General features: G+C 62.4%; 3 protein-coding genes across 3 annotated transcripts; all 3 read right to left on the bottom strand.

The window, feature by feature from the left end:
• Window positions 1–127: 127 nt before the first annotated feature.
• On the bottom strand, window positions 128–1,996 carry LMXM_11_0920 (conserved hypothetical protein; the record flags this gene model as incomplete). Its single annotated transcript, XM_003873014.1, has 1 exon — window positions 128–1,996. One exon carries the CDS (start codon window positions 1,994–1,996, stop codon window positions 128–130), a length of 1,869 nt encoding a protein of 622 aa, XP_003873063.1.
• Window positions 1,997–2,652: 656 nt separating this feature from the next.
• Window positions 2,653–7,302, bottom strand: LMXM_11_0910 (putative ATPase; the record flags this gene model as incomplete). Its single annotated transcript, XM_003873013.1, has 1 exon — window positions 2,653–7,302. One exon carries the CDS (start codon window positions 7,300–7,302, stop codon window positions 2,653–2,655), a length of 4,650 nt encoding a protein of 1,549 aa, XP_003873062.1.
• Window positions 7,303–9,186: 1,884 nt separating this feature from the next.
• LMXM_11_0900 (putative 60S ribosomal protein L24) lies at window positions 9,187–9,759 on the bottom strand (the record flags this gene model as incomplete). Its single annotated transcript, XM_003873012.1, has 1 exon — window positions 9,187–9,759. The coding sequence occupies one exon, from the start codon at window positions 9,757–9,759 to the stop codon at window positions 9,187–9,189; it is 573 nt and encodes a 190-aa protein (XP_003873061.1).
• Window positions 9,760–10,999: the final 1,240 nt, after the last annotated feature.

The raw sequence follows: 10,999 nt of genomic DNA, 5'->3' as shown, positions 1-10,999 counted from the left end.
GGCGTGGACTCTGCAAAAGAAAAGCGACATACACAGAAGCAGCGCGTAGATCGCTGACGTGATTTTATTCTCGTTGCCGCCGCTTCTGCTTTCCTTGGCGCAGCGCAGTTCTCTGTCCACCGCGCCTTCATGACGACGACGCAGGTGGCGGTCGGCTCGGCGGTGGACTCTTCTTGCCCATTAGTATCGCCAAAGCCTCCGCCAGCGGGATGCGGTGCCCCTCAGACTTCGTTGCCTCGCCGCGTGAGGAAGCAGAGGCTGCCGAGGAGGAGGAGGAGGTGGGGGAGGATGAGCCCGCTCTTCGATGGACACCGTGCCCCCGCCGGTGTGTTCGGCGACGCTGGTGCCGTTGCTGCGTCTGCTCGTCCGCGGGCATTTCGTCCCGACCGCTATTCTTCTCCAGTTGCCGCCGTTGCCGCTCCCGCTTCAGCTCTTGCCGCATGGAGGCCTCTGCTGCCTGCCGGGCAGCACGAGTGCGTTCCTGTTGCACCCGCTCCACCTCGCGGCGCAGGCGCTGCAGTAGCCGTAAGCAGCGGGTCGCAAACTCGGAGGCGTCCGGCGTGTCAGAGGGGATGAGCTGAACTGTGTAGTCGTTGGCTGTGTCACGACTACACGGCGTGGACGACGCTGCCAGCGGCGTCGATGCGGTGGGTGCAAGAACGCGCTGTGTCGCTACGGGCGGCGGATGGAAGCAAGCACCGCAGCCGTACATGAGTAGCTCAACGGCACCGCGCTGCTGCACCACCGCACCGTAAACTTCGGCCGTGCGCAAAAGTGAATGGGACAATGACGGCTGCGCGCCAGCCGCGATGTGCGCCGCCGCCTCTTCGTACAGTCGCTGCAGGGTCTGCAGGTGGTGCATGGACGAGAAAAGACCATCACCAGCCTCGTCCACGGTGTAGCACTCCACCAAGTACGATAGCAGCGCTTGAGGAGGTGATGGCGCTTCGCTCTCAGCGGACCGCGCCGCTGCACCCCGTCCACCCTTGCCGTGCTCATTCTCTTCTTCATCGTTCACCTCCTTAGGATGGCTTGACACGTCCTGCAGAGGACTGCTCGAGTCAGCGCCACGGGCGGCACGCTCGAGTCGCACCTCCAACGCGACCGAGCGCCACAGCTGCTGCACGCGATACCGCCGGGATTGCTGCTCGCCAAAGTACTCGAGCAGCTTGTCGACGAGACGTACCGCGGCCGCAGCCTTGCCTGCCACTGCCGCCGCCGTAGCTTCTCCATGCAGCACCCAGCAGTGCGTTGCTGCACCAGTCGGTGAAGCGCTCGGCGATGCACCTTCCTTGTCTCGCTCCCGCACAAACCCGGCGAAGTTGAGCACCGCCCCACTGGCTTCCGCTACGGACATCAGCTCATGTGCGATGATCCTGTTCGATTCACGAATCCTCCTGTACTTGGGCTCCGCCGGGTACATCCGCACATTGCACAAAAGACGCGACAGGCAGCGAAGAGCCTGCATGCGTGCGTCAAAGGCGTCAGGAGGCGCTGAGGAGGTTGAAGCAGTGGCAGCAGGAGTGCAAACCGTAGCGGTGTCCCAGAGCTCTTTCCATTCTTCGAAGGTTCTCGAGCGCGTTGCTGCCACTGCGTGTACCGACGGAGATGCAGACGCCTTCGGAGACGGAGGCGCGAGTTGCCCCCCTGCATCCGTCTCCGTATAGCCAGGGGACGCGCTCGAGTCCGGCTGTTGCTTCGCGGGTGTGAGTAACGAGGATGCTGGCGGCTCAGAGAGAGATGCGCTGCTTACGGCTGGCGCTGGCGCCGATGTAGCCGGGGCAGCGGCAGTGGTCTTGAAGCTGCGGATGGTTGCCTGCTTGGCCTCGTTAAATTCCTCTTGTGTCAGAGCACCAAGCTTGAATAGCTCGTGCAGCTGCGCGATTTCGCATGCGAGGGACGAGGACATCGCAAGAAACGGACGTAGCTGTATTTCTCTACGCTCCTGTGTGAGTGGGCGCACTTTACGAACCTGCGTATGTGTTGATGTGTACATGATGGCGATCAGCGGTGTGTGGTGCGAGGAAAATGGGACGTGGAGTGAGCGCGGCACGATTGTGTGACCGTCACAGTGGAGGGGTGGGAGGGAGAGCTCAGCGCGGACTGTAAAGAGTAAAGGCATGTTCGCACGGCACGACACCTTTTGTTGGTGTTGTTTCCCCCCCCGCCCCCGCCCCCCCTCCCTCTCTCACACACCGTTTTTCCTGCAGTTCAACGTGTGTGCGCCACGCCCAGCTCTCCTGCACGGACATACACGCAAAAAGGGCGGGGCGATGTATGCAAGCGCGCCGAAAACAACCATTGAGGGAGCGTGACCGGCTCCCCTCTCATCCCTCGCCCACTCGCCGGGCGTATCCTGCGGGCGCCTGGCAGCAGCGGCCGCGGATGAAAAGGCACACGCCCTTCATTTCGTTTTTTTCTGCCTGTGCTTCTTCAGATGATGATGATTCACTCGTCGCCGTGCGTGGCTGTGGCATGAGGCACGCTCCCACCCCCCCCACACACACACCACCACCACCACCAAGCAGTACAGCGGCACCACCGCTTCACCTGTCGTGGCGTATCGAGGGCACAAGAGTGCGCAGCGTTGGATGCGCAAAGAGTGTTGGCAGATATCATCCGTCCTATCCACCCTCTCCTCCTTGTATGGACTCACTCACCGACTGCTGCGAGTAGAAGCTGCCTGAACACCGTCGCGGCGTACGCATCTGGTGCTCCCTCACTATCCCCCGCCACTATTAGTGGAATGCCTGCAGCGTCATTCGGCTTTCCAGCCTCACCAGGCAGCACGGTCGACGCCACCTGACACTCTACACTGCGCACCTCCATCTCTAGTCCACGCATCATCGACTTGAAGACTTGGGAGAGGCGTGTGTAGGACAGGGAAGCAAGAAGGCCGCATGCCCAGTCCTGGACCGATGAGGCAGTGATCAAGACAGATCCTCCGCCCTTGGCCACACCAGAAGCAGACGTGTGGCTACCGTTCACTGTGCTGTCCTCCTCCTCTACTGCTGCTGCTGCCGCTTTCTTCTCACTGGCTGAGCCTTCGTTCGAAACTTGCTCATCCTCCTCATCACCGTGACCGCTATCGTCGTCGCCACCGCCGTCGCTCGGCAGCACCACTTCGTCTGCCGTCTTCCTCGCTTCTGCCTTCGAGTCGTTCCTGGGCTTTCGGCGACGACTCCGTTCTCCGTAGTACCGCCGCGGCTTCCGCCGCACCGAGGCCGAGGGACGCTGAGTGAAGCTCATGGCCCGGCGAGACCGCTCTGCGATGAGGGCCGGGTCCGCGTCCTTGGAGACAAGCGCGGTGGGATCTCGCCCTGGCCCCTCGGTCCCAACGCGCTGCTCCTCTCCCATGTCCGCTGCATCCTCATCCGACGAGGGCTCGTGAACGTCGCGCGTCTCCTCGCAGAAGCGGATGACGGCGCGGTTCAGCCTGTACATATTCAGCAGGCAGGTCTCCTTCAGGTCCAGCGCCTTGAGGCGGTAGCGCTGATCCTGCGCCGCCCGCGTGCGGAAAAAAGAGCGCACGTTGCGCACGAGCTGGTCAATATCGTCGTGGTACTGTGAGAGACACACGTACGCCTCGTCCTCGATCTTCTCGAGGATGTCCTGCAGACCAATGCGATGGTGACGCGTGTGCTGCTGCCACGACTTGAGCTGCGGGTTATCAGCAGCGAAGTCGAGGTCGGCGCTGGCCAACAGTTTGAACTTGCCCGAGTTGATATACTGACTCATCCACTTCATCAGTACGTGGCGCAGCTGCAGGCGGCGGTACTCGACCTTGCGCCAGAGCTCGGACCGTTGGGCACGGTCGGCGCGCCGGCGAGCACGCAGATTAGCGGCGGAGAGCGGTGACGACGGCGGCGCTTCGTCTACCACGAGTGCACCGCAAGGCCCGACAGCCGCCGCCGCCGCCCTCGTCCCCCCGTGCAGCTTTTGAGGGTCGCCCGTTGCATTGCCCACAGCGGTGCGGTGGTGCAGCTGAAGCGTCATGGCAACGATGCGGTAGACGTACTCCACGAAGTGGCGCAGGTCATTCGGCAGTGGTGCGGCGGATACGGCTGCGACCACCAACGAGAACTGCGGGTGCAGAAGCTGCTGCCGCGCCGAGAAGCGCCTGAGCTGCACCGCGCTCGGTGGGTCTGCTTGGAGAGTCGGTGAAGATGGCGACAGGGAGTCCAGCTGTTGTGGGGATAATGCCGTCGCCGCAGTCCGCGGTTTGGAAGTGGCGGGGGCAGGGCTCTCAGGTCCGATGAGCAGCTCGCACGTCGCAGCCGTCGCGCAGGGAAGCACGAAGATGACGTCCGTGTCAGCCATTGTGTTCAGGTAGTAGCGGAGCATCTCTAATAGATGCTGCCGCCTGCGAGAGAGCTGCTGGTGGTGCACGGGTGGCGGGCGCTCTGCAGGATCGATAACCACCGTGGCATCTGCGGAAGTGGTGAAGGCGTCGGGCCGTGAGAGGTCCGTATGCGATGCCGCCTCGGAGCCGATGTGGACTACCCCTTCGTCGTCTGAAGACAAGTCAATGGCTGTCGTCTCTTGCTCTGCGCTAGTTCCCCTCAGCCACTCTTCCACACCGCTCAAGTACACGACGCACGGGCTGCACTGGCGCACCGAGTCCACCACGTGGCTCATGTGCGTGAAGCTGATGCCCGCAAAGCCACTGCCCGATCCGCCGCCCAGGCAGTCGTCCGCGACTGAGGTCGAGGCGCGCCAGGTTCCTCTCGACTCACTGTCATCCCAGCAAAGCTGGGGCAGGTGAACCGTGAGCTGCGGCAGGCGTGGTAGTCCCTTGAGCAGACTAATCGCCAGGTGATGCAGCCGTAGTGCGCGCTGCTGCTGATGCTGCTCTCCTGACCGATCGACAGGCGCGGCAGCGGGGGCGCACCAAGATGATGACCAATCGTCCGATGCCTCACGGAGCACAAGCAAGCATGGTCGCGGTGGCTGCGGGATCGGAACCGTGCAGAGTGAGCGGAGCGCCGTAGCCATATCTTGACAGTCGCGTGAGCCGGCCCGCAACGCCTTGTCGACCAGAGACCACGACGGCGCCAATGCCGCGAGCGTCGCGTCGCGCGTGCCGCGCAGCAGCACTTCGATGTACGGGTCCAGAAAGGAATCCGCCACTCCGCTGGCACCGCGGTTGCGAGGGCGGCGCAGCGATGGCTGCATCAGTTGAGCTGCGGCGTAGAAGTCCTCGGTGCGCACGTGCAGCTGTGTCTTCTCCACGTCGCGTGGCACTAACAAGCGCTGGCTGCTGAGGTAGAGCTGCGGAAGTGCCGAGCGGAGGCGGTGAAGACTAGCTTCGGTGCACAGCGCAGCCAGGTCGGCGCCAGTGTAGCCCTCAGTCATCTCGACCAAGTCCTTCAAGAGGGCTGCGCGCTGTGCCGCATTACCAGGCATCGCCTTCTTCGCCAGTTGAATGGTCAAGATGTGTCGCCGCGCCGCCGCATCTGGGAGCGGAAACACAAGCTCCCGATCAAACCTACCGGGGCGGCGCAGGGCGGGGTCCAGTGTGTCTGGCCGGTTCGTCGCCCCAATCACGACCACCTGTCCGCGGTCCTCCAGACCGTCCAGGAGCGCCAGCAACGTCGAGACGAGGGCGGCCTGCGTCTGCTCCGCCTTGGCGTGCCGCGCTGGTGCGAGGCCGTCCACCTCGTCGAAGAAGATGATGCTCGGCTGCAGCCGCTTCGCCTCCTCGAAGAGAAGTTTCAGCTGGCGCTCACTTTCGCCTACCCACTTCGAGAGTAAATCCGCACCTTTTCGAACAAAGAACGTGATGCGCTGCTGCTGCTGCGACGGTGTCGCCTCGCCTGTGTTGCTGCCGCGCGCAAACCCCGACCCCTCGTTGGCGAGCGCGCGAGCCATCAGTGTCTTCCCCGTGCCAGGCGGGCCGACGAAGAGCACACCGCGCGGTGCCTTGAGGTCAAGGCGCTCGAACAGATCCGGGTAGAGCAGCGGGAGCAACACCATCTCTCGCAGCGTCACTATGTGCTCAGGCAGACCGCCAACGCTGTCGAAGGTGATGCCATCATCGATCTGCAAGGGGGAGATGTCCCCCAGCGCCCCGTTCGCCGTTGTCGTCGCGCCGCCACTCCCGCCGTCCGCTGCGCCTGCGCCGCCGCCATAGCCGTCGCCCCGCATCCGCGCATCCTCTTCCTGGTGCATCAGCCAGCGGTAGCGCCGGTCCAGTTGGCGGCGGCGGACTTTCCTCGAGTCCTTCACGCCGACGGCGTCCGCCATGTAGTGGTTGATGTTGATGTTCTCGGTGACGCTTTCGCGGGCTTGGCGGACGGCGTGGCGCCGCTGCGCCTCCGTCATGAAGTCGCCAGTGAGACTGCCTTCACCGCTTTCGCTGGAGGGTGAGGAAGGGCCGGCGCGCTGGTCCTGCTGCGCCATCCGCTCGACACTTTCTTCCCGCATGGAGGCGTCGCTGATGGACGAGTCGATCGACACGGCATCAGCGTCGGCAGCGCGGGCGCGACGTGTCGTCGCCCCTGCTGGGGAGTTTGACGACTGTGCCGCCGCGCTGCCACGCCAGTCCGTCGAGAGGCGAGGCCGCCCGCGCGTGGCTCGCCTGGCAGGGGCATTCTCATCGGCCAATTCCTCGGAGGAAGAAGAGGCGGTGGACTCCTCCTCGTCATCGTCGCTATCACTGTTCCTGTTGTGGCATCGCCGCCGATGCATCTCGCGACTCTTCTTTATCTCCTCCTCCAGTTCCGGGTGATGGCGGAAGTTGAAAGCCCCCATGCTGTTGCTGTCGCTGTCCTCATCGTCAGCCGCGCCACTACCGCCACGTCTGGCAGCCCCGTTGGAGTGAGCGATCATGCTGCGAAGAGTTTCCACCGCCTTCCTCGCTGCCTCCCGTTGCGGGTATCGGGAGTGGATGGCGAGGCCATCGTCTTCTTCGTCGCTGCCTCTCGTCCTTGCGACGCCGACCCCGTCGTTGCCACGGTGTCCCGGGCTGCGTTGCAGAGGTTTCGAGCGACGCAACGAGGCCGCGAGATACTGCTCGTCGAGGGAGACGGTGGCATGTGACACTCGACATCCGCGGCCAAGTTGCTCTCCCTGCGGCGACGCAAGCAGCGATGCGCCACGCTGCCCACTCGCCAAGCTGCCGTTCCTTATGGGTGTTGTCTCAGCAAAAGACGACCTCGACTTCACTGTTGATTCGCGATGGGCATCGTCGCTGTCTGAGGTGTCAGCGTCCGAAGAGATCGAGCCAACTACACTGCTGTCGCCGTCATCCCCAGCGTCGCTGCTGCGACCGCGCTTGGCCTGCGATCGTGTGAGCACCATGTCAAGACTGCGATATTGTCAACTGCCGCTTCAGGCTTGCCGCGATGGCCCTGTGCTGTGATGTGATGTGCTCTACCTTGAGTGTCCCTTGTTGAAGCTGTAGCGCCTCCCAGTCTTTAAAGAGGTGGGTGCGTGGGAGGGAGGAGTGCCAACGGAGCTCACTACCGGGCGCCGTGCCCTTGCTTTTTATGGTTGCCTACGCTTCAGGGTGTCGATGGGGCGGGCCCTTCAGAGAGAGGGAGGCAGAGAGACCCACACACATGCGCAGGCACACAGCAGTATTGAGATGCCCACGACAGTGTGCGCGTGTGCGTGTGGCGTGCGCGTCTCCCCCCTCAATCCCCCTCGTTTTGCTTGCTCTTCGGCCTCTCTCGTATTTGTCTTCCTCCGTTCGCCGCCGCGCCGCCCTACGAAGGATGGGCGCCGGCGCACCAAGCGGGGGCGTGAAGAAAAGCAGAAGGCTGGCCGGCCGGGTGGGTGGGTGGGTGGGGAAGGGAGAATAATGTAAATCAAAAGATAAAACGTCAACGGTGACTCGTTGCGCTCTCGCTGTGCGCGGCCCACTCCCACCAGAGAAAGAGAGAGGGGGAGACAGAGAACAGGGGCGCCAACGAAAAGAAATCGGGCCGCGGAAGCAGAGAATGGCAAAGTGGTGGGACATGGCGATGATAACCAGGGGACCGCGACGAAGGAGAGAAGCGCACACACAAACAGGGGCACAGGCATGTCGTACAGTGAGAAGCGGGATGCCGTGATGAGGGCTGGGGTGGTTGACATGGAGAGGGTGCAGGGGAGCCGCCACGGAAGACGGCCCGCGCTGTTTCCGTCTAGATAATACAGCGTCAGCTGATGACTACGACTGCGGTGAGAAGACCCAGATGGACACGGGCGAAGGGGACGAGCGAGAGGGACAGGAAAGCAACGTCGCGGTGCACACCTGCGCACAGACGCGCATTCCGTATCAGCACTGTACCTCCCTCCATCCCATGCACCCAAGCCACGGATACCGTCTATGGGTACGTCGGTGTGTGCACGACGCCGTTGCCCCGAACGTCCTTGTGTTGCTCGTTCGTTCGTATGCTGATCAAGGAGTGCCTGCGCTTAACGGTTTACTCGGATCAAAAGAGGGAACCAAGAAGGATGACGGAGGAGGGAGGGGGGAGCCATGAAGCGCACACACGTGACACCCGTCCCTCTCGGACACCATCGACAACACTAACACGCACACCACGATCGACACACGCGGACACCGACACGCCACCCAAGGGAGAGAGACACACCACAGGACGAGCACGCAAAGGAGGGAATCGAAATTAGAAACGAAGAGCACTTAAAAGGCGGGCCAAACAATGCGAAAATACGCCGGCCACAACGACGGCCGTCGGAACCCCTCCCCCCCCGCCCGCCCAGAGAAAGGGGAAAACAGGATGGGGAAGAGGGGGGAGAAGACGCGTCAGAACTCGCCAGCCGCGCCAGAGGGAGCACGTCTCCGCGCGCGCCGCCGCCGCTACTCGCATCCCCCCCCCCCCACCTAGGCGCTAGCGAGCTCGGGTGTATGTGAGCGGCGCAAGTTAAAGGAAGAAACGCACGCAGACACGAATACGGGGAGAGAGGAGGCACAAGCAGACGACAAGGACACGGAGGCGAGAACAGGTCCAATGTTCGGAGAGAACGACCCGAGACACGACGCCATCCCTCCCCACCACCACCACCCCTGCGTGTGCGCTTCGCGTGCACCCGCTTATCCACATCACCCTTCGTTTTTTTTTTCTTTTTCGTGTCGTTTGCCCTCTCGCTTCTTCTTGTGGGCACACATGGGAGTCAGCGAGGGAGTGAGTAAGCGAGCGGGGGGAGGGGGGAGGGGGGAGGGGGGAGGGGGGGGGCCTACTTCTTCTTGGCAGAACGGAAGGCGGACGTGCCCGTAGCCTTCTCGGCCAGGCGCTGCTTCTGGTGACGCTTCTTGTTAGCCTCGCGGCGCTTCGCCTTCTTGTCCTCGCGCTCCTGCTGGATGGCCACCAGATCGTCACGCGCCTTGTGCTTGATCTCGACGTCCTCGATCCAGTCGATGTTGTGCTTAAGCGCCGAGGCAGCTTCTTGCTTCTCTTGAAGGCGGGCCTTCTCCATGCGCCGGGCCCACAAGTCCTCCTGACGCCGCTGCTTGATCTTCTCGACGCGCTTCATCACCTTCAGCGTGTCGCCGAGCAGTTCGCGGTTGTACTTGACAGGAATGTTGCGGCGCTGCTCAAAGTCCATGGTGCTATCGACCGCTAGCTCCTTGCCGTTTGCCTTGCGGAACGTCTTCGTCCACTTCAGCTTCATCGGGTTGCGCTTCATGCCGAAGTTCTTGCGGCACTTGCTAGAGCAGAAGCGAAAAACCTTGCAGTCGTTGCGCACAAACACCTGCCCGTGCCCCGGGTAGATCGGGGCACTGCAGAAGGAACACTGCTCAATCCTCATGATGCGCGAAGGACACTAGAGCAGGATGAGGGGGAGGGAGGGAGGGGGCGGGTACGGCCGCGGCGTTCAAGTTGTGTAGATGCAATCGTGGGCGTGGCGAACTGTAGCTGTGATGGGAGCCGTACAACCAAAAGGTGGAAAGCGCGATAGGAATAAGGCGAGGTGAGAGGATAGGGACGGAAAGCGAAGGCAGTGTGCAAGTCGTGGCACGCCCGTGGAGACATTGGAGAGAGAGAGGCGGCGAGGAGAGCAGGCGTGCATGCACAGCGACACCGGAAGAGGGGACAAGAAAGGAGAGAAGGGGGTGCTGGCAGTAGCGTACCTGTCCACCCACCCTACACCGCACAGGCGCCTCCCACTTCCCGTCTCGCAACCTCATGTTTTCTTCTTCGCTTCAGCCCTCTGCAGAGGCAGTCGCCCTCCCTTCCCCCTTCCCCTCTAGAGTGCTGCCAATGTCGCGGCTGGGCGGAGCGGAGGCAGAGAGAGGGGGGGAGATGCAGGTAAGATGCGTTGCTTCCCGTGACACGCGAGCGCACCGTTCATGGTGGGAGATGGCAGCTGTACATCATCATTCCGAACAGAAAAAATCCAAGCGAAGGAAAAGCCGGGCAGGCCACACGTATGTGTCCCCCCCCCACACACACACCTCTTCTCAGCGCGCACGCACACCGTCATCTAAACGCCTACACACATGTACGTATGGGAGACTGGCCGCCGTAGTTTTGAGATGCAAGCAGCCCCCAGATAAAACAACAGCGGCAAGAAAGAAAGCGAAGGAGGGAGGGCACGACTAGATGCCGACACGCAGCGCAGAGGGCAACCAGCAGAGGCGCGTTGCGTGTGACGGGAGATGTGGGTGCGTGCTTTTCACGCGCGACTCCCCAACAACAATGTAAAAAAAACCTTGAGTGGCCCACACACACACACGCGCGCTCGTGCATCCAATTTCGCTCTGCACTCGTCCGCATGGGTGCGCTCTGGTACCGTTCGAAGACTGTATACATACTCTCGCCTCCCTTCCTCACAACTCATACGGTGCGCAGCTGAGCAGAGCCAGCTGCTGATGCTGGGTGGATGCGTACACCGCCGCCGTTGCCGCCTCTCCCTCCCCGCCCTCCTGGGTATGCTGCCGCTCAGGTGTGAAGAGACTCGTGCGAGCAGAGAATAGCAGGGGCACGTAGATAGAGAGAGACTGACTGCAAAAGATGAGTCAGTGGCACAACGCTCGCCTCGTCCCCAT

This window comes from Leishmania mexicana, chromosome 11 (genome assembly GCF_000234665.1).
Source record: "Leishmania mexicana MHOM/GT/2001/U1103 complete genome, chromosome 11".
In the NCBI taxonomy this organism is placed as follows: domain Eukaryota; phylum Euglenozoa; class Kinetoplastea; order Trypanosomatida; family Trypanosomatidae; genus Leishmania; species Leishmania mexicana.
This window is presented reverse-complemented; position numbering and strand designations above follow the sequence as displayed.